At 40.8% G+C, this 22,338-nt stretch overlaps 2 protein-coding genes across 2 annotated transcripts; both read left to right on the plus strand.

The window, feature by feature from the left end:
- Positions 1-1,128: 1,128 nt before the first annotated feature.
- On the plus strand, positions 1,129-15,283 carry sgk3 (serum/glucocorticoid regulated kinase family member 3). Its single transcript, XM_071544098.1, has 17 exons — positions 1,129-1,346; positions 7,146-7,345; positions 7,564-7,647; positions 7,953-8,025; positions 8,218-8,293; positions 8,544-8,619; positions 9,093-9,142; positions 9,318-9,375; positions 9,807-9,890; positions 9,990-10,121; positions 11,015-11,127; positions 11,502-11,538; positions 12,005-12,091; positions 12,436-12,531; positions 12,806-12,961; positions 13,261-13,350; positions 14,257-15,283. Exons 2-17 carry the CDS (start codon positions 7,250-7,252, stop codon positions 14,425-14,427), a joined length of 1,479 nt encoding a protein of 492 aa, XP_071400199.1. The 5' UTR covers positions 1,129-1,346; positions 7,146-7,249; the 3' UTR covers positions 14,428-15,283.
- A 301-nt stretch (positions 15,284-15,584) lies between these two features.
- Positions 15,585-21,590, plus strand: LOC139665135 (minichromosome maintenance domain-containing protein 2-like). Its single transcript, XM_071544105.1, has 14 exons — positions 15,585-15,681; positions 15,817-15,947; positions 16,044-16,103; positions 16,264-16,459; positions 16,639-16,761; positions 16,871-16,972; positions 18,286-18,414; positions 18,609-18,846; positions 18,949-19,154; positions 19,323-19,489; positions 20,075-20,254; positions 20,393-20,535; positions 21,042-21,151; positions 21,424-21,590. Exons 1-14 carry the CDS (start codon positions 15,585-15,587, stop codon positions 21,588-21,590), a joined length of 2,049 nt encoding a protein of 682 aa, XP_071400206.1.
- Positions 21,591-22,338: the final 748 nt, after the last annotated feature.

A 22,338-nucleotide genomic window follows, 5' to 3' on the forward strand; every position in this document is an offset into this window, starting at 1 on the left:
CGTGTCTCAGCGTAATAATTATGATGCTTCACAAGTACACATAGGCCTACTTGAGGTGAGAACTTGAAATACATACATTACCAAAATGCCAAAGATTATTTACAGCAACCGAAAGTGGAAGCGATTATAGAATATCTCCCTCAGCCATGACAGGCAGCACTTGCACCGCTATTCTGCAGCTGCTTTAAATTGTGTTTCGGTGACACCTTGTGGACAAATATTTTGTCTTAGTCATGGCTCTTCAAACCACTTATGAGCTAGGTAACAATTAATGCTAAATAATTAAAATAAGTTATATCATTCTGATGTAATTTTCATGCAAATACGGTCAAGAAAAGACACTATTGTTTATTATTTGAAAATATGCTGTTTTGTTTATGTTTTTTCTGCCCAAATATATATGTCACAGATTGCCCTTTTCTTCATCGCCACATCACTGGTAATAATTCGTATGATCAGCTATAAGTATGATTTTGATAAGATAAGTTGGAGAAAGGACTAGAGGTTTATACACTGCATATACAGCACTAGAAGCATTGCAGCTTATTTGTTGTACTAGAAGTGTTGCAGAGAATAAGCATGCAGATGTCTTAAAGATCATTATTATTTGCCCATTTTTTTCCTTTTCTTTAAGTGTTTATTCTCTCTCTTTTTGTAAAAAAAAATTGATGTACCCGACTGTGTAGTCAATACGTGTATTGTACCTGTAGGTGACACTGTTTGATCATTTCTTGCTTCTCAATGTTTTCATCATTATTCATGAAGTAGCTGTGTAAAGTCTGCCAGATAGTGCAGAACAAGACCGGAAATAAATGATTATGCCTCCAAAAACGAAAGCGTAAAATTAGTCCGTTTGGAAAAACAAGAAAACGTACATATTGAGGAAACGGAACAACAAAAAACGTTATGTTATATCAAAAACATGATTTGGCAAAAAAAAACAGATACCACCTCAATTAAATCCCCTTTTCACATTACTTTTTATTACTCAAAAACATGTTAGTAAAAATTGGTTTTATTTTGAAATTCAATACAGGAAATGATATTGTATATTTTGTGTGGCTTGACACTGGTTGTAGAAGTGTGGTCCCGTGACAAATTTCATTGGAACTTTCTGCGGCCAGGACAGACGTTGATGTTTCCTGCTTTTCAGCCAGTTGACAGAAGCTTATGGGGTAGCTAGCAAGAAAGTACACTCTGTGCTTTTTTGAAGGGGTTGAGGGCTTTTTGCCCAAACTGCAACTGGTTTTTGTTGTGTTTATTGTCAGCTCGATTGCTTTAGACCGACATTTCCCCCCTGGAACTAAGGAAACACATAGATGGAAACCGCACCAAAATACTGTAAGGTACGGGATGTTCATGTTACCTTGTTCTCTCTTGCTGTTGTTAACGCTAGCTATAGGGCACCGAGCCTAACAAGCATTTTTTATCAACATAACATAATGTTAAATATAAGGAATAGTAGCGATATATAGCGGTGACATTACATAACTTTTTCGGTTTGAAGACACGAATCCAGAAGTTCCACTGGAGCAACATAACATAAACAATGTTAGATTTCTAGTTAGCACATACAGGATCCAATTCTGTAACTTTGCTCGGTCGTTTATATTTTAGACTACATAACAGCTAAACAACAGCTTGTTAGAGCTTGTCAAACCTTTCATTTTATGTGTGTGTATGTGTGTGTGTGTGTGTGTGTTCAACTCCTCCTCTTGCTCATTTTGTTCCTCTCCTTAGCTGAGGGCATGCTATTTTCCTACAATACATGTGATCTGTGTTGAGATTTGTAACTTGTAACTACACAGCATAGCCTCAAGTTAAAACTTTTGTTGCTTAGCAAATGGTTCAGCAAAAGTCAACTAGAAGTAGGCAGGCCCTCTCAGTCCTGTTTTGTTTGGAAATGACATCCACCTCGAAATAATTGTGCTCTGTCTGTTTAAATGATGCGTCAGACCTCAAAAGTTGTCAAAATGAATCCTGTCATGTAGTCTGTGTGATCCAGCTGTGTCCCATGGCCAGTGGGTGATTTGACTCAACAAGCATTTCTATGTTGGATGATGTGTGGGTGAATATTTGTTTTCCCTCTAATGCTATTACATAAAACCCAGTTAATGATAAGTTAAATAAATGATAATTTGTGGTGACAAAGGAGGTGGTATTCCCCGTAATCTCCCCTCAAACCCTCCCCTGACAATAGCCCAGTTTGAGTAAACTGGAAATGTGTTTACTGTCCTTTTGTTCTCAGTTGAGGAGGTACACAGCTGGATCCTTTATGTAACAGGTGGCTGTGAAGAACCTGTTCATGTAACAAGATTAGTTTTTATGTGGTAAGATTTTAAAAAAAATGGCACGGTGGATTTAATCACAGTCTTCTGTTGGTTTACCTAACCCACATATTGAGAGCCGTTCATCTGTGACAGCTGGAAGTTTATCAAGCTCACCAACCGACATTAGCTCAGATCTCACCCATATATTGCCTAATGTGGAGAGAAGTTGGTTTGGCTTGCACAACTAGGGCACCTCAGCTTCTGTGTTTATAACTGTGTTTCTTACAGTTGATGGACCAGTTGGCAATAGTCTGTAATCAGACTACAAGTTGATCTAGGTCTGTGTGTGAAAGGCAGACTGAGCCACAGTTTGCAGACTGTGGATGTCTGTGAGTTGTCTGGACAGTTTGGTTAGGTGTTTGTCCAGATGCTCAGGTCACACGCATTAAGGGTGACTGAGTTCAGGCCCCTCACACTTCTCCAGCTGCACTTCCTTTATCAGAGTGAAAGCTATCTCAGTTGCATTTCAAGGAGACATTTGGAATGCAGAGTAATATTTACATTGACCTATCCTGTCCTACACACAACTGATATAGTTTGACTCAGATTGTGCAGGTGTTTTTTTTCTTTTACAAAATTAAACAGAAATTTACAAACTATGTTTAGTAAATGAAATTGTATTTATAGTAAATGTATTGTTAAGTATAATTCACTGGTTATAACAAAGGCTGTTATTGACATTATACAGTAGATCACATAGGTTTCTGAAGTAGGTAATTTCTCTGTTAATGCACTGAGTGAATTCAAAATAGGCCTGTATTGTGGTTAACTTTAACCATTTTTGCTTGGATGGGTGTGTGCCTTTTTTTATTTGTCAATGGATGCATGCCTGGATGAGTTTTCACATCTTGTTCATCATTCTAGGGTGACTTTGGCTTTCTTTTCTCGCTCATATTGCTTCTCATGCAAGCCACACACACACACACGCACATGCACACACAGGCTGAAAAATGATGTCCAACATCCTCATAGGATGTCCACAGGCAAGGATGTGTGTTTGAACTAAGCAGGAAGAATGCTATTTTTGATCCTGTGTAGTGGCCCAGCATATTTGTGCCTGTCAGCACAAGTTAATTCAAGTTGTAGCGTGAATGCAGGCATGGCTTGAGCTGTGGCTCGGAGATGTGTTTAACATTAATCTTGTTCTTTTCATACTCATTATGCCTCCCCAACCTGTGATTTCAATTACCCCTAGTCTGACACTAAACTTGACAATGTCTGTTAGTGGGTGTGGTGTACTACAGCATTCCACATGAAGGAGTAGCAGTGTCAGCCGAAAATGTAGGTTGCACTAGACGCTTATAGGCTAGTTTATTTCCCCTTTGAACAAAAGTATTTCTGGAATGTTAAAAAGCGGGTCCTACCCTGTGACTTCCAGAGTCATTTAACCATGAGAAACAGGCGCTGATGTGAGGCAGCTCAAGGAAGTAGGCTATACCATTTTTGTCTATACCAACCACAGTGGCTGGTAAATCTCAAAATTCACCAGCCAATTTCGCTATTTTAATAGCTATGTTTTCAGAATACAAAAGGATATCTGTTTGATGTTTGGTTTCCTGCCCAAGTGGTTGGTAGGGGGGGCAAACTTAGTACAAGCCACAGCCAAAATATACCATCATGTTAACTCCTCTCCTTTCTTGATGGTTTTATAAAATCCAATTTTAGCTGACATCCAACTGTTTTTGGTGTGTGTGTGTGTGTGTGTGTGTGTGTGTGTGTTTGCACATGTGTGAAAGAGAAAGAAAGAGAGTTTCATGATATTGGTCTTTTTGAATTTGGTTTCTGAGAGCAAGTGAGAGAGAAAATGAAAGAGAAAGTTTTAAAGAGGGACAGGAGAGAAAGAGAGGCTAGCGATGAAGAGGGCATTGAAGGTCCCTCTGATTGCACACATGCATTTTAAAGAGGGCCACTCTCTTGCTGTTTCCTCGCCCCAACGTGAGCAGAATGAGATCTCCCCTGTCAGGATGCATTCAGGATCAATACTCAACCGGGGAAAAGTTGTCCAAGAGCAGAGTTGCAGAGTGTTTTCCGAGACAACCGGGCTGAGCATAAGAGGGTTGTGGTCTGAAAGAAAAGAATACCGAACAAACCAAGCTGACCTCACTGCCATCAAACAATGGACAAAGTCAGAGCAGCGGACAAAGAGCTTTGTTGTAAAAGGAACACAGACGTGACATAACTCATGGATAGATGTGAAGGAGAAAAAAGTATGTCTCCGTGTGTGATTTAGTCCAGATCACATAGGTTTCATTATTATTTAACCTACACAGAACGGTTTTATATCATGTCTTCGGTTCACTTATCAGCTGAGTTCAGGGGACACAACTCATTACTGTTGGTTATAATGCAGCTATTAGTGTCTTTGTAATACTAATGAGCTGTGTCCCCTTCCCTCTCCTTTAGGGAACTGAGGTCACGACCTGTCGTTACTTTAGTTGTCATGGAAGGAGTGTATTGCACTAGTAATGAGCTCTTAATGTCTGGGAAGAATAACTTCATGGTCTGCACTACACCTATTGTGTAACTCAGGCTTCAAAGACCCCTGGATCTAAAAATAGGCTACCTTTCCACTGACAGGAACAAGGGAGAATGTCACAGACCCAGCATGAGTGTGTGTGCGCGCTTGTGTGTGTGCGTTCACATGTGTTCACACTAGAGAGTGTGTGAGATGAATGCTTGTGGAGGAGGCTGAACAGATCTGGACTTATTCTCATGGAAGGAGAGATGGAAGCCACCATTAGCAGGAAAAAGAGAGATAAGGTGAATAGAGAAATCAATCTATACATGCTATGGTGATATTTAAGTGTTACGGTATATTTTGCAATTATGATGAAAGAAGTTTCCCTGAAAATCATTGCACGGAAGAGAGCGTAAGTAGGGAGAGTGGGTGAATAATCAGATGAAAGGGTGGATGGTATTCAGGGTCAGAGGAAGGAGGAGTGAGTTAACTAGCCTAGCGCCTGGCTGCCCACGGGGAGGGAGCCTGCTGTGCTGGTGTTGATGTTGCAGCTCACTGACCCTACTGTGCTTGCCTGTGCAGTCATGCCACAATCTTCACCCCTTAAGAAAGCACAGGGACCTCAAGATGGAGGTTCAACCAATTTTGTTTTTCAAGGCTGAAACCAATATTTTTGGATTTAAGTCACCAATAGCTGAGATTCTGTTCCAAATTCCAATGTCTTTAAATTTTCATGGCAAATATTTATAGAGATTCAGTGTTTCATTGTTGGCAGGGTGAAAAAGCCTCTGAATTTAGCATTTAGACCATCATGTGACACTAAAACTCAGTGAAACCCATGCTAAAGAAATAGCAACAAATTTACTTCTGCTCCTAGTTGGGACACCCAAGGCAAACTGGTCTCAGGCGGGGGGGCCAGACAAATAGCATTTCAAGAAGACCCTTATGAGTGGTTCAATAGATTTACAGCCTTGTGGGCTCACCCTCCGCAAGGCGAAGGGTAGGGGTCAGGTGCAGTGCTTGGGCAAGGGGCAGAGCAGGGCTAGGCACCGTTGACCTTGCCAATGGAAACTGTCCGTGACCTCTCTCGTGGGGAAGGAGCCTGAACTGGTGCGAGAGGCTGAGAGGTACCAACTGGATAGGGTTGGGCTCACCTCCTGCACAGTGTTGACTCTGGAACCAAACCAGACTTGTCCCTCTCCTGCTCAGGAATTGTCCAGGATGGGAGGCACCAGTCGCACAGTTGGAGTTTCTCCCAGTGGATGAGAGGGTCGCCTCAATGCAACTGCGTGTTACAGAGGGGAAAACTCTGACTGTTGTTTGTGTGTACACGGCTAACAGCAGTTCGGAGTATTCAGCCTTCTTGGAGAGGCTGGGTGGGGTGCTGGAAAAGGCTCCAACTGACTTCCTAGACCTACTGGGAGACTTCAACGCTCATGCAGGCAATGACTGGGATACGTGAAGGGGTATTATTGGGAGGAATGGCCTCTTTGATCTGAACCTGAGTGGTGTGTTGTTATTGGACTTCTGTGCTAGCCATGAATTATCCATAACAAACACCATGTTCAAACACAAGGAGGTTCATAACTGTAGATGGTACTACAGCACCTTGGGGCAAAGGTCGATGATTGATGTTAGGGCTGCAACAAATGATTATTTTGATAATCAATTTAACAGACATTATTATAATGATTAATCAATGAATCAGTTTTACTGATTAATTGAGACGGGCTACAACAAATTATTCTTTTCATAGTTCAGTACTCAATATAACTAACTTTGAAAAGGTATTGTTTGTCTTGTTTTGGCTTTCTTACCTCTTTTAAAAACAAATGCTTAAAAAAAAGGTATAATGTTTGAGGGTTTTCTGAACATTTCCCTTTTTATTTTTCTCAATTTCTCAAATACATTTTTTCTTTGAAAGAAGCTACTACATTACTGTTTTATACAGATGTCAGTGCATGTCTTTGAAATTCTAAAAAAGAAAAACATAGGCTAATCTCCAAATTAATATATTCACTCCACAGCCACACTAGCCTCCATGTTTTGACAGTCAACAGCACTTGATTTTGAAAAAATCATAAGCTTCAATACAGCATAGCCAGGCTTACATACTTAGCCTCAATAGCTCCTGATTAGAACAATGAATAAAGTAGTAGAGATGCACATTCATACTGCTGTCACAGGTTAGCGCTCTGAACCACACTAGAGCCACAAGCTGCTGCTGCCCCTGCTTCCGGTTGGACTAAAAACAATTTATTTATGAAGTGGCCCGTGACTTGATAGGATCATAGATCTAATGGTTTAACTTCCTGTTGGAATTCTAATTTTGCACATTTCTCCTCCTCCTGACACAGTGACCCAGGATGGGGATGGGCCAGTTGTACACATGAAGTCTTATTGTGGAGGACCCCTAAAGAACTGGACCTCTGACCATTACTTTACGACCTTTCGCCTGTGAATGCCGACGGCCCCCAGGATGGAGGTGCAACCCAACTGCCCCAATGTCAGCATACCCTGCTACAACGAGCAGAGGGACAAGAAGAAGCGCTACACCGTGCGTCCAAAATTTCTGTTCAGTGGTGGTTTGACAAATGGAATTTCTGAGTGAATTGAATTCTACCAATTATCATTTAAATCTTTGATAGTCAGGCACCAAATGTCTGTGAATGCTATTTGTGTAAAATTAGTATAATCACGTTAAGTCACCATATTAACATGTGATGCTGCTGTGGCAACTGTGTCGACATGAGCTCTCCTTGCCTTTTTTTTCAGGTTTACAAAGTGATGGTCAGTGTTGGAAGACATGAGTGGTTTGTCTTCAGGCGATATGCAGAGTTTGATAAACTCTACAACACAGTGAGTGGTGGAACATCGTCACTTAGAGAGATTGATCTTACAGGGTGTGGGATACCCAACATATGACCGTATTATCCTTAAGAGTTCAGTAAAAGTACTGAAAGTATGAAAATGAATTTCAGTATGTGTTCGATATTAGTCAATCACCGATTTTAAGGTTTTTCTTGTCATGAGTCTTTTATTCACTGGCTTTTGTGTCATGCCATTGACGTTGACATTTAGAAATGCAGTTAATTCAAATCTTGTGATTATAGCCTTTTTCTACGTACTTACGGTCTCTCCTCTGCTACTGTCTTTTAATGCAGTTAAGGAAACAGTTTCCATCTATGAACTTGAAAATTCCAGCTAAGAGGATATTCGGGGATAATTTTGACCCGGGTAAGTGTTCGCACAACACTCAAGTCTTTTTAATGTTTCAGTAAGCCATTGGTAGTAGCAATTCATAATGGTTTCAGTTTTGCATTTACAAATACACAGCCTGTAATGTAAATAATGTAATGTCTTGTGCCATAATTCAATAGACAGCATCATTCACTACATCAGTATAATCTACTTCCATTCATCCCATAGAGTTCATCAAACAAAGAAGAACAGGGTTACATGAGTTCATCCAGCGAATTGTGTCACATCCTCAGCTTTACCACCAGTAAGTATAAGTGTTGTTACTGTCACTCTATTACATTACTGACTGTATCAAATTGCCAATGAAATCAAAAGATGAACGGCCTCAATCATCTGAATCAAAGAATCAAATAAGACAAAATTTGATCAGCCATGCTTCATACTTGACATGAATAAGATTAAAGAAGATGGAGAAAGTAGTGCTGTTTTGTGGTATTGCACTGGCTAATCTCACTTCTCATGTGGCATTCCTTGTTCCCTCTTTAACTTCACAGTGCAGATGTGAGGGCCTTCCTACAGATGGACAAAACGCAAAACTTTTCGGATGCCTCTGAGGATGAGGATGACAAAGTAGGTGGCTGATCAACCTGCCATTTACCAATTATTTGTTTGTTTGTTTGCTTGCTTGTCACCAACAGTGGATACACTGATACGGTTACTGATATCAGATACTCGGCTAAAATACTTTTGTCAGTATCAGAGATTTTCCTCCAAACTCCAATCTCAATAAAAAAAAAAATACTAAAAGCTGATTGGACTGCCCTCTCTCCTTTTATAGAAAAAATAAGTTGTTTTGGGTTGGTACTTGGTAACCAATGATAGAGAGGCAGTGAACAACTGGTAATAGTTCATCCCTATTGCCAAATAACAAAATATGTTGTCATGCTGTGTGTAATGTTGTCAGTGTAGTACTGATGACAAACTCTATTCTTGGATGCATGGACTGGCCTAGACAGTGAATCAGTGTTCAATGGTCCACTGTCTTAGCCTTCAGTCACATCTTGGCTGCTGATCTAGATAATGTTTTCTCTCCTGTTTAACAGAACAACTCTACCTCCAGAAACATTAACCTGGGACCGTCTGGAAATCCACAGTATGTTCCATAGTCAGATGCACTTTAAAAAAAATTATGTCTGCAAATGTGTTGTTTTTGACATAAAACAGGTTGTCTCTTAGGTATTTTTACCTACTATGTCAAACTTATCATTAGCTTTATCTTATAATTTTTTTTCCCATAAATAAAGTTACTTGTTTTGATTTTCTTTCAGTGCGAAGCCCACAGACTTTGACTTTTTAAAAGTCATAGGAAAAGGGAGTTTTGGAAAGGTATGTGAACAATGCAGTTTTTCAAAGTGCAGTTGCTTTCTTCTAATTCCAGTGTGAAAATTCTCATTAGTAATTACAAATCAATTATATTAATTAAAAAAGACAATGTAATAATATAATATATTGATTATAACAGCGATAAAATGTTGCTTCCATGTCTATTACAGTTTCATCGCACAGAAATAAAAAAAAAAATGTTTTGTAGAATTATCATGAAGACAATATATCAGTCACATATATGAGTCACTTTAATGACTAGCTACTTTTTCTTGGTGTTTTTCTCTTGGGGTTGCAACAACAGTTTTACTTCTGTATGTAGTGACATTTCCATGTAGGAAGTGAGAGTTTCGCAGATCTGGAATTACACAGGTTTAGGCTACTGTTGTGTCTGTTGGTGGTGCTCAACGTGGTTTCTCACCCATGTGATGAAGGTTCTCCTTGCAAAACGGAAACACGATGGGAAGTATTACGCAATCAAGATCCTACAGAAAAGGGTAATTCTCAACAGAAGAGAGGTAAATTTACTGTAAAATATCACCCTGATCTCATCCATCTAACAGGCAGGCGCACACGGATTATGGTTCTCCTACTAAATCTCTCCTTTTTTCAATCAGCAAAAACACATAATGGCAGAGCGCAACGTGCTGCTGAAGAATGTGAAACACCCTTTCCTGGTTGGGCTTCATTATTCCTTTCAGACCACAGACAAGTTGTACTTTGTGTTGGATTTCGTCAATGGAGGAGAAGTGAGTAGTTTCACTATTATGATTAATGTGCTCACACAGCAATGAGTCACAGGGCCAAGGGGAGCTGGGAATAGCAATAACACAGGATATATCTTGAAAACTGCTTTGATAGGAGGCCCACTGAGTACTGCAGTGGCTAATAAACACACTTCCATGTGTGAAAGTCTTATCAGAGGTTACTAGATGACTCAATACAGTATGATTCTAAGTCTGACTTCCTTCCCCTCCAAGTGTGACCAGCCAGTCCCCCCTCTGCTTTTTAAAGCTGCCCATGTGTGTCACTGACTGTGTGTGAGTGAGTTGCCATAATGCTCAGTAAATCTGACCCTTTCCCTTAGTTGACTACATTGTTGCAAAAGTGACAGAAATTAGTCAGTTCTGTTTGCTACCCACACATTACATACATACAATTACTGTTTCTCTACATAAAGAACTGTATTTGCTAGCCAAATTTTCTGCATTAGAATAAATACTTCTTTACCACGCGCGCAGTGTAAGCCAATATTAAGCTATGAACATTTTTATACATGCCATTAAAGCAGTGACAGAAGCACATCATACAGCACAGTGTTTGTGACCTGCAGCATTTTTCCAACCTTTGTACAGTAGTTTATTGCAAATATTAAAAAACTGTATTCATAAGCAGGTCTGTGGGTATTTCTTTACTCATCTTAAAGCGAACAAGTAAACCTTTCACGTGTCGGTGCATTAGCCTTTTCCTGATTTTAGAGTTGACAGCAACTTGCTAAACCAGTTTTTGGTAAAGCTCTTAATCTGGGTGAGCACTATGCATTCATGACGTGGAACTTGCCGACACTGCATGAATTAAAACGTGACCTACTCAGCCATATCTAATCATTCGACTAATCTAACTGAACCCTCTTTCATTTTAGCTTTTCTTCCATCTTCAAAAAGAGCGGACATTTCCAGAACCCAGAGCAAAATTCTACATTGCGGAAATGGCAAGCGCCCTAGGATATCTGCATTCTCTCAACATTGTATACAGGTATGCAGAGGGTTGAGTTAGACGTACACATGCTTAGTGTTAAGTGCTCTGAATGATCAAACCAAAAGCTCTCTGGTCAGTTAACCAGAGGTCCTAAAAACAGGTCAAGTCTAAAAGGTTTGAGAACATTTTAACTAGTCGCCATTTTACAGCCTGTAGCAGTACTCATTTTTATTAAGCCACTAACTGATGCTGTCAAGCTGGCAAATGTAAAACTGTAGATAAACTGACTTGAATGTAATTTTCTTTCACAAGTGTGTGTCCCCATAATACCTTAAGTGATATCCTTGTAAATTAAGATTGGTGTGATGTTGGCAGTCACATGATGACGTGTTTTATGGGTTGAAATACATTCATTTCTTTTTTTTTCCCAGAGACTTGAAGCCAGAAAATATCCTTCTTGACCATGAAGTGAGTTTTTTTTTTTTCCCTCCAAGACAGTGCTGTGTAATCAACATCAATATAAGAATATACCAGGACAGCTGAACAGCTAATTTTCTCATGTTTGATATTATGTTGCCAGGTCTTAGTGGTTTTAGTGTATATAACTACGGGGTAAAAAGTATATGCTGCAAATTTACAGCACAAGACAATAAGATATATGACACAAGCTTAATCCTCGGCAGTGTGTACCTCCCATGAACAAGAGTGTCATTTCCAGTTTCAGCAGGACAGAATGCGTGTGATTGGATTAGGTCTTACCAATGATTTTCCTGGCTAGCCTTATTGAGAAAGTGAGGAAACGGTGAATGGGACCGAGGGAGCTACGCTGCGGCCAACATTCCTGGGCAACAATAGAATCCTCAGTACCCGGGGATAATGAGCTGCTTGTGTGGCATACGCCGTCTAAAAATGTCCTCGTCTCCTCTCTTTAAAGGGGCATATCGTTTTGACGGACTTCGGATTGTGCAAGGAAGGCATTTCCCAGACGGATACCACCTCTACATTTTGTGGGACACCTGAGGTATCGCGGCATTCAGTTACGGATATTTACGTGTCTGCCTACTGCCAGTTTTGTGCCAGCGTTTCCCAAACAAGCCTCACCTTCAGTGTCAAACTTGTAATAATTAACTACTATTTTGTAATGAAATGTGGTTAATTATTTTACAAGTATGAGTGTATTCCTTCTTTGGACCACATGCATGGGGTATGAGTCTTATTTTCCAGGGCAGAAAACAGGCTTTTTTTTTTTTTTTTTTTTAGAACAGATGTAGTTGATAATACATTTGGTTTGTTTGTGTTAAATCAGAAGCAAAGTTCTGAATTTAATGGTATATTATTGTTATGATTTTTGCTTCTTACTGCCAGTACCTAGCTCCAGAGGTCCTGAGGAAGCAGCCGTATGATAACACGGTAGACTGGTGGTGCCTGGGCTCAGTACTATATGAAATGCTCTTTGGCCTGGTAAGTTATTACTTTGGACCCTCTCTTCCACAAACATCCTTCTACATTGTATTTGTTTTTGCAGCATATCACACAGTCGACACAAATTAATTGTTTTTTGGGGCTTGCGGCCTTGTAAGAGAATGTTACTTTTGCCCACAGCTTAAAGTTCTCACTCTCTGTACAGCTGAACTGTAGCAAATTAGAAAAAATTGTTTTAGTGCTAAATGTGAAAGCACCATATTTTCACGCTTACTCACATGCAGCTACTTCTCTCTTCCTCTTCATATCCCAGCCTCCATTCTACAGCAGGGACACACATGAAATGTATGACAACATCCTCCACAAGCCACTGGTGATGCGTCCCGGCGCGTCCAGCACAGCCTGGTCCCTTCTCCAGGCCCTGCTGGAGAAAGATGGCACCCACAGACTGGGCTCCAGGGACGACTTTGTGAGTGGGATTATTCACTGCACTTCCACTGTCCCACGTTGTACACCGTTAGTGATTTTCCACCTCAAAGCTTTCCCAGTAGCCCAGTAAAACCACTACAGTAAAGTCAGATACATAGTAGAATTTCATAATTAGGGCTCCCTCTGGTGGCCAATGTGTGTACATCAGTTCACCTCTTTTTAGTCATAGATTATAGAGGAATTATCAGTGATTATTTCTACTTGATCTACTTAAACATTTTCTAGAAATACAAAGTTATGTTTACTGTAGATGTGATATTTGTTTTCTTCATTGTTCAGAATGAGATCAAAGGACACACCTTCTTCTTCTCCATCAACTGGGATGACCTTGAACAGAAGAAGATCCCTCCCCCGTTCACGCCCAATGTGGTAAAGATCTAATTTCTCAGCCAGTAGTCACAACCTTAGGACTGGTTTTTGACAGTGACTTGACATTTGCAGAGCAGGTAAACACGAAGTTGCAGTTCTGCTTCCTGAAACTGAAATGGAAACTAAACTACAAATTTAGAGGTTATCCAGCCTTTTGTCTCATCTCATTTAGACTAATGCAACTTTCTCTATTCCTGTCTCTGTCAAAAGTCACTCTCATGTATCCAACTTATTCAGACTGCAGTATTTACCATTCTGACTGGTGCCGAACGAAGAGACCATTTATACCCAATTTTAGCATCTCTGCACTGGTTATCAGATGTAGAATTGATTTTAAGATTTTACTGATTATTTTAAAGTGTGGTTAGGTCAGCTCTTAGCTATATTGCAGATCTCTTAATCCTCTATGAGTCAAAAAGCAGCCTGAGATTCTCACAGGACCCATCTGATTCTTCCGTAGTCTAGATGAAAAAAAATAAAGGAAATTGCACTTTTGCCATCAGGGCCCAAGGCTGTAGAAAGCCCTGTAGAAAGCCTCTGATAGCTTATTCAGTATCATCTCTTAAATCAAAATGCATTTTATGCTTGTTTTTATGCAATGTTTTTTTTTTTCTTTTTTCACTTTTTAATCTTGTGTTGTTTCTGTTGTTTTTCATTTTGAACAACTTATGTTTTACTCTTCCTCCTCGTTTTACACCTTTTTGTAAAGCACACTCTGCTTTTAGATAAATTTATTATTACTCATCAATTTTCATGCATCTGTTATGGATACATACATGCATTTTGTTTTGTATGTATGCCATGAATTAATTTCTTACCCAACAAAGCTGGATACTGGCCTGTACATCTGCCTGCTGTAGTACAGTCAATTAGGTCATATGTATGCTTTTTCCCATGTTTTTACAGAACTCTCCCTACGATATCTCAAACTTCGATCCTGAGTTCACAGATGAGATGGTCCCCAACTCTGTCTGCTGGTCTGCAGATCATTCCATAGTCAACGCCAGTGTAATGGAGGCAGACGACGCCTTTCTGGGCTTTTCCTACGCCCCGCCTTCTGATGACTCCTTCCTATGAATTTTTCCCCGATGACTTCTTGAATTGCCTTAACCTGTCTTAACTTCTTTTGACTAAAGGGAAGAATTCATACCATGGATGAACCCATTCTGTGAAGCCAAAGCAAGCATTTGAGAAAAGTCGGCACTTAAAAACAAATTTTGGTTACAGCAAAGTGTCAAAAAAAGCCTTTATTTTTACCAATTTGTATTTATATATAACAGATTATATTTTTAAGACAGCCTGGACAGCCTTTCTTTATTAATGTATTAGTTTCTGGTTTGTGATGATCCAGTTAATGTGGTTCCTAAAATGATCCTTAAAAAAAGCCTTAATAGTCCATTGGTTAAAAAGAACAAAATTTGTAATTGAAATGAAATCCATCCTTCACACAGCGGTTTACTTCAAAAGTTTAATTTAAACATAAACAGCTCACAGGAAAACTAAATGTTCTCAGCTGACATACTTTTTGACAGTCAGGTGGAAATGTATTTGTTTGTCTCTGGTAATGTGTTCTCATTGTATTTACTGTAAAAAGCTATGATATTCATTTAGGGTGAATTTAGCTTTCAGCTGGAAATTGGGAATACTTGAGAGATCACTGAAAAGAGCATTGTGGTTGGCAGGTCATTTCAATGCATTCTGTGTAAAAAATGTAGATAATGTTTTTCTGCTTTTTCAGTGACCTTATGTCTGCAAATACTCAGTTCATTGTTTTATTGGTTTGTGTTTGTTTTTTTTGTTTTTTTGCTATTCTTCGCCTTAATTAACACATTTATTCATAATGACAGAAATAAGCATTTAGAAATGCACAGTGCTTTGGTTCGCCAAGCAAACTATACTCCTGCACAATAATTAAAAAAAAATAGAATAAGAACTTTGAGAACTCTGTGTGTGTGTGTGTGTGTGTGTGTGTGTGTGTGTGTGTGTATATATGTTTGTGTGTGAGTGGTGGTGGGGTCTTAGGGTTAGGGTAATTATTTAAGTAGATAATGAATCTGAATCATTTTTGAACGAGATAAAATAATATTCTACCTGGTGTTCGAAGAGTGGTCACCATGACAACGGTTTGGCGCTAGCGTGCTACCTGTAAAGAAAGTTATTGATTTTATTTAGCTCAAGTGGCTAGCCACAACTAATCTGGACCGTGTACTTTACTTTCTATAAAGTGAATGAAAATGGACGCTACTTTATCGTTAAAAGAATCAGTTCTGTCCTATTTAGATAGAAGTGGTGGCCTTCTGAAACTTGCTGAAGACTGCAAGCCGTTCAACGGTAAGATGCAGGAGATGAAAAACCGTCGTTTTAGCTAACGTTAGGTAACGTTAGAGGAAGTTAGCGTACCTAGCTGATAGATTCTGGGGTTTGAGAAATTCCACTAAGCTACTCAGCCCCCCTCCCTCTTTCCAGACCCCCAACAGAGTGAGGCAGTCTACAGGTTTTGTATCGGTGTGAATCCCTCTGATGTGATAGAGTTGGATCCTACATTGGGTGACTGTGTTCTGCATGACCCCCTGAAAGCAACAGCCCTGTTTCAGTCGGTGAGTCATAAGTATGTGTTCACCTCCGACTTCCCATATCTTGGGTTGAGTTAAGATGAAGTGTTACATTCTGCCTTTGCTCATATCCTCTTTCAGGTTTGCTTCCTAGCAATAAAGACACTTTCGCTCATTGAAAAAATACACACAGAGAGTCAGGTATGGATGATTTGTGTTTATCGCCTCTTCTTGGTCATTTATAGTACATATTTCTCATAGAGGCTAGTGAGTCTGGTTAGTGCCTGTCCTGCATCCGCTATTACACCTTAATTTTAAGGAACTGTACGTAACAGTTTGTCGTCTGCCTGTTCATTCTGAGGTGAATGTAATTCTGAAGCTGACACACCTGCCTCCATTCCCTGAGTACACCTTGGACCTTTGTGCCTTCCCCCGTGGATATGGCCCCATGAGGCCTGTTGTCATGGAGGGCCTGGTCATTGCCATGACGAGGGTCACGAAATACACCCAGGGGGCCAGGTTCCTCTGCACTGATGATGACTGCCCCTGCTCTACAGGTACTGCTGCCCCGAGAGCAGCAGGGAAGACTCATTCTCCTCTGGGCTCTCATTTCCTCTTTGTAATAAAGTAGTAATTATGGAGATAACCCAGAGCGAATATATTATCGGGTTTGTACACTGATTCAAAATCAGCTTCACATTCATATCTGATTGCATTTCCCTGACGCTGCCTCTAGGATTCCACCACATCCGGGTCCACGCCCCAGGGGCCACAGAGTCAGCTACTGTGAGAAATGACTTCAGCTGTCTGATGTGCTGTTCTCCCCTCAAAGAGGATGTCAAGTTCAGGGTGTTAGGAGGTGAGAGCGATACCTCTGACGCATGGGACATGATCTGAATCGGTTCCTGGGTAGAGGAGGTTTATAAGAAATTGTCTGTGTGGTTGCATTTGTGTGTTTGTCGAGACAGACAAACAGCTGGTGGAGCTGATCCATGTCAGAGCACTGGATATTCTGAGTGCCCATCCACAAAGCTCACTCAGATACCAGTCTGTCACCCTGTTTCTCAGAGGTAGGTCCACATCACAGAAATGACTTGTAACAGTTCACAGTGTGTATGTGCTACACATTGCTCAAACAAAGGCCCGCTCTGTGATTGCATAATAGCACCCCTATTGAAACAGTGTCACCCTACCAATGGCTTTGTTTGTGAGTTAGTGATTTATTAGGTGCTTGGGGCAGAGCACCTCAATAAGAGCTTGGGCTTGTGATTGTCAGTGCTGGCAGAGTCTATGGGTGTGAGAATGTAATAGAAAGTATTATATTATTAGTGATGTACACACAGGATTAGCCTCAATGAGACACTAGATGGCATTGTGATTGGACATGCGAGCCTGTGTGTATTTACTGTTGCTCTATGCCACTCCAATACTGCTTACCACCTAAAAAATGCGAGTGCATTTGTTTGAAGACATTTGTTTCCTTGTACTTGATTGCCTTAGCTTTTGACATGAGGGCTGACCGTATGTGACAGCTAAAAGGGGCAGAAGGATGGCATGGAGAGTATGGAGACTGTCCTTCAGCCAGAGGGCCTGGGTTCAAGCATCCGCCCTGCTGGAGTGTCCTTGACCACACTGAATCCCTACCAGCTTCAGGGACTCTGTTCTGTGGCTGACCATGCCCTGTGAAACACTTATGATTTATAGTGTTTGTAGCATAGAACAAAATCTGTGCCTTGACTTTTGTGGGGTTAAGAAAGTTCTAAAAAGCTTACTTTTCATCTGCAAGTAAAATTCTTCAAGAACATACTGTATGTGAATATCCCCAAAATGCAGATGGTAAAAAAAATCTGTTATATTCATTCTCCACTGTGAATGATATGGCTGTAATAGCTTATATTTACACACAGTCAGATGTCTTGAGGTTTGTCATTAATTTTCTGTGGCTTTCTAAATGAGGCTCATTTTGGAACACAAACTTAGTGGGGGAGAGTTCAAATAAATAGATCGTTGAGTAGCCAGCCACGCACAGTGCCTCTTGGTGAGATATTAGGTGTTCCTGTCCCCTCTAATAACATTGTCCAGCCATTACCCCTGAGAGACCAGCAAATCTCAGCACCAGGATTAGCATATTCTGTTGACCCAGTCCTATGGAGGAATTCAATACACAGGGCTCCCGTTACTAAACATATATGTTAATAAGTGCAAGGAACACTCATTAGCTGGCTGTGCGATTCCCACACAGAGGAATCTTTGTTCTAAAGGCCTCACTCTGTGTTTCTCTTGGCAGTGGTGTGTAGGTGGCATGCATGTTTCTTCAATAATCACCAGGCAGGACAGAACAACCCCTTCGAGTGTTATTGCTTTGTTTCCCTTCTTCACATAGATGAGCTGTGTAACTCGATGAGAATCGGTCGACTCTACAGGGTGTTGGGCATTCCTGCGCATGTGCACCAGTGGCCCAACATTACCTGGAGTGTAGAGGCAAATAGTGTGCAACCATGGGCACCAGAGTGTAAGGAAGTAAATTATCTCACTTTAAATCCTGCACCTGCAGAAATACCAGCTGATTCACAGGCATGCTGTGCATAATTGTACAGTGTGAGAATTTATCCTTGACAGGGAATACCATGATTAATCAGAACACTTTTCAGCATTGCATTGTACCAGTGCTTAAACCTCCACCATGTTCCCCAACTCTACCTATAGATCCACATAAAGTCAGTGACAACTTCCAGGCTTTGTTGAAGGCCACAGCCTGTTCTCCCTGGAGGTTCTCTGCCATGGTGGCTCACTCCTTTGGGTCGGCTGTGGTTCCTCCAGACCTGTACAACACCCTGAAGCTCGGCTTGTTGCTCAGCTTGGTGCAGACCAGAGCGGACGCAACAGACACATTTCACTGCCTGGATCTGCTAGTGCTGACCACTGACACTCTCATACTAGACAGGTAAAGTGACCTGAATGACCAGACTTAGCACCTTATTGGGCACACTGAAAAAGAAGAAGAAGAAGAAGACTACTATTTGCTATGTGTGTGTTTGTGTGCCAGGCTAATGGCATACAGCTTGAGCTTGGCACGTCGTGGAGTCAGACATCAGGCCTCGGGGGAGATTTTTGCATCACTGTCCCGAGACGAACACGGAGCGGGCACCGCTAACATCCACGCTGGCTCTGCCCTGCTGGCCTCTGGGGGCGTTTGCATGCTGGGAGATCTGTGCTGCTACAGGAGGGACAGGTTGGATGCCATTCAGTCAGGTAGAGCACCAAGGTGGTTAATACTATTAGTTATGGTATTAATTGTAAAGTATTTTAAGTATAAGGGGAGGATACTGCTAGGTATAAGCATGAGGCACAATTACTGCTACGTATAAGAAGACAATCAGAGCTTATTGATATACTTTCCGCCTCTGATTTTCCTGTCAGTTCTGGAGAGCCGCACCGTGTCTGTGTTCATCCCAGGGAAGAAGTATGGTGAAGATGCTGACCAGCACCTTTCCTTCCCAGTCCAGTGCAGCTTCTGGGCCCTGACAGACTCCACAGATCCCCCCCGGCGGCCTGGCAGGACAGACTGTGCCGTACTGGGAACAGCAGTGGGTGCAATCACGACATAATGTGTCATATTACCTTTATATAGCTCACGTAAAACATGTTCTGGATGTACACTAGCAGGTCTGAATTGAATTTTTTTTTTTTTTTTTACAAACGTATTGTGTTGCCTTACAATGTCAGTAGAACTTAAAGTTGTTTGGGACAATGCATTGTAAGTTCAAGAAATGTCAAATCTCAGTGGACTCAAATGTTTGTAGATAGTACAGGCAAAACAGGAAATTGAGACAATTTACTTTCCCTGAAGGAAGTAGTTAATTGGTCCTACTCAGAAAACAAATTACCGCCCAGCAGAGCCCTTGAGAATAGACAATGCTTCTATTTTTCCTTATAGCGGAAGAAGGGTGGACAATTACTGTATTACCATAGTAGGTAAAAAAAAGTACTTGTACTACAAAAGCTGTCATTCTCTTTAGGTTGTCTCCACTTACTTTCTGTCTTAAAATAGGATGGTCTCAGTCATTTCAATATAAAGGGATGTTTAACACTTATGAAAACAGCATTTTTACAAATGGCATCACAATCAACTTGGACAGCTTTGTGATGTCCAGTTTCTTCTTTGTGAGCAGGAAATGGGTCCAGTGCCAGCTAAGCTGGCAGAGGTCTTTGGCCTTGTCATTCATTGTCGGGAAATGGTGGGAGAGCAGGCCCTGCTCGCCCAGACTGTCCACACCATCCAGCAGGCAGTGCAGCCCGGGGAACCGCTCTACCCATCCTGCGTGGATTTTTCCACACAAGACTACCAGGAAGTAAACAAATACGGCTCTGTTATGAAGTCCTTTGTGATGCCTTTTTTATTACAATTAACTGTCTGGATGTTAGTGTTTGATATTGGATACTATACATTTACCTTATACAGCATTTGCCATCGATTTTATGTCTTCCAGCTCTTGGCCCATGCACGGAGTTTGCAAGTGGAGCTGAGTCCTGGGGCAGAGAAGATGATCCATGGCTACTACATGGCCAGCCGCAGGGTCCGATCAGGCCAGAGTCAGGGTGTCAAGGTGTCTGTGGCCTCCATCAAACTACTGTGAGTGTTCTTTGACAAATTTTGTTTGAATCATTTTTAATTAAGCATTTCATCTGCAGTAGTTCTCAAAACTACTTGCTGCATCACCATCAGGGGCAATGTCCACTGTAATGCTACTATCCCCCACTAGGTGGAGCACCCTCCTTCATGTTACCCTCCAAAGACTATTTTTCCATATAGTTTTGACAAATGTTTACAAAGCCCTTTCAGTGTGGTGTCAAATTTAATGTGAAAATAAAACTATGAAAATAAAGCTGTGTAAGAGCACAGGACAAAAAAATGAAATGTCAAATGAAGTTCTCAATTCAAAAACATTTTTTAGGTTCCGATGCATATTTGCATGGGCTATACATATCAATTTAAATCATATTTAATCATTTATTGACATTTTGTTATTTCCTCTGTTTATACCCTTTTACAGATCTCTACTCATTCTGCAGTCAAAACCAATTCTACAAGCATTCACTCAGTTATAAATGGTCCTTTCCATGGTGTTTTTGTCACAGGATCTCTCTGGCTGAGGCCCACTGCAAACTGTGTCTGAGAACCATAGTACTGGAGGAAGATGCTGTGATTGCTGTGCTCCTTTGTGAAAACTCTATCACCCTCAAACATGGTACAGAATTTTTTTTGGATCACCCCTCCCCCTTACTGTTCATAAACTCCTTCAATAACTGATAACCATTTCAGCAACCAGCTCCCAGTTTATCAATATGCTGTGTATGAATGCAAATATCCTGGTAGAATATGTGCACACAGATCAAGTTTCCCAGTCACCTGTCTAACAAGGTTTTATCCAGGTGCTGCTTATTATAGTTATTAACAAGCAATGTAAGGGCTCTATGTAGGCCAACAACTGCTTCTAGGGATTGCTGCTTCTTCCTATAGGGACCTCTGCTCTCGTTATTCCACCTGACGCGGTGTTTCCCTGTGACCTGGGTGATCTGAACGGCTTGCACAGGCGAGACCTGACCCTGGAGCAGCTCCACCAGAACATCCTGCGCTTCATCTACGCCTACGCACCCGGGGCCGACACATACATCATAGAGGAATAAGACCTCTGCAAGGTTCAAAAAGCACAGGTAGAGAGCACAAGACCACTACCATGCTCCAGTGTTCATGATCCCGAGTGTTATGTTCTGTCCTGTCCCTTCACATTTTCAAACTCATGTAATCAGTACTAGCAAAAGCAAACAATTGTATTTAATTTATTGTAACTTTGTGTATGGGGGTTGAACTGATAACATTTAAGCAGGATTTGATGGAGAAGGATTTGATGGAGAAGTATTTGCAAAAATACATAAACCAGAAAGAAAGTTCATATTCAGGATTCAAGTTTCATAGATTAATTCAACAAATTCAAGTTGAGGCATTTTCCTGGCAAAATTGTAAGTTTAATTAATGATGGGTGGGGTCAAATTTCCAACAGGGACAAGAACTTGACCACAAAGATCTGGAAGCCAAATATGGTTTCTCCAAATGGTGATCCAACAGCTCAAGCAACACTGTAAAGACATAAAAACACATTCAGACCAAACTCGTACACTTGAAGAACAGTGCAGTACAGTACAGTATGTCATTATGCAGGCAAGTCAGTTAGTCACAGTCTCAGCACCCAATTTGTCTGATGGGTAAACGGCGAAAATGTGAACTCATCACTATTACAGCACAGACATAATACAATTTGATAGTCAAAATCCACAATATTGCATAATAGCTGTGGTGGGGGTGTATGGATCCAGAAATGCTACTTACCACTAAAATTATGTTTCCTCATATCCCGTCAGGTCATTCAACTGGCTC

This window comes from Centroberyx affinis, unplaced genomic scaffold, assembly GCF_046629955.1.
Source record: "Centroberyx affinis isolate AG114_WGS23_722 - 3 ecotype Tasmania unplaced genomic scaffold, CSIRO-AGI_Caff_v1 ptg004463l_1, whole genome shotgun sequence".
Lineage (NCBI taxonomy): Eukaryota > Metazoa > Chordata > Actinopteri > Beryciformes > Berycidae > Centroberyx > Centroberyx affinis.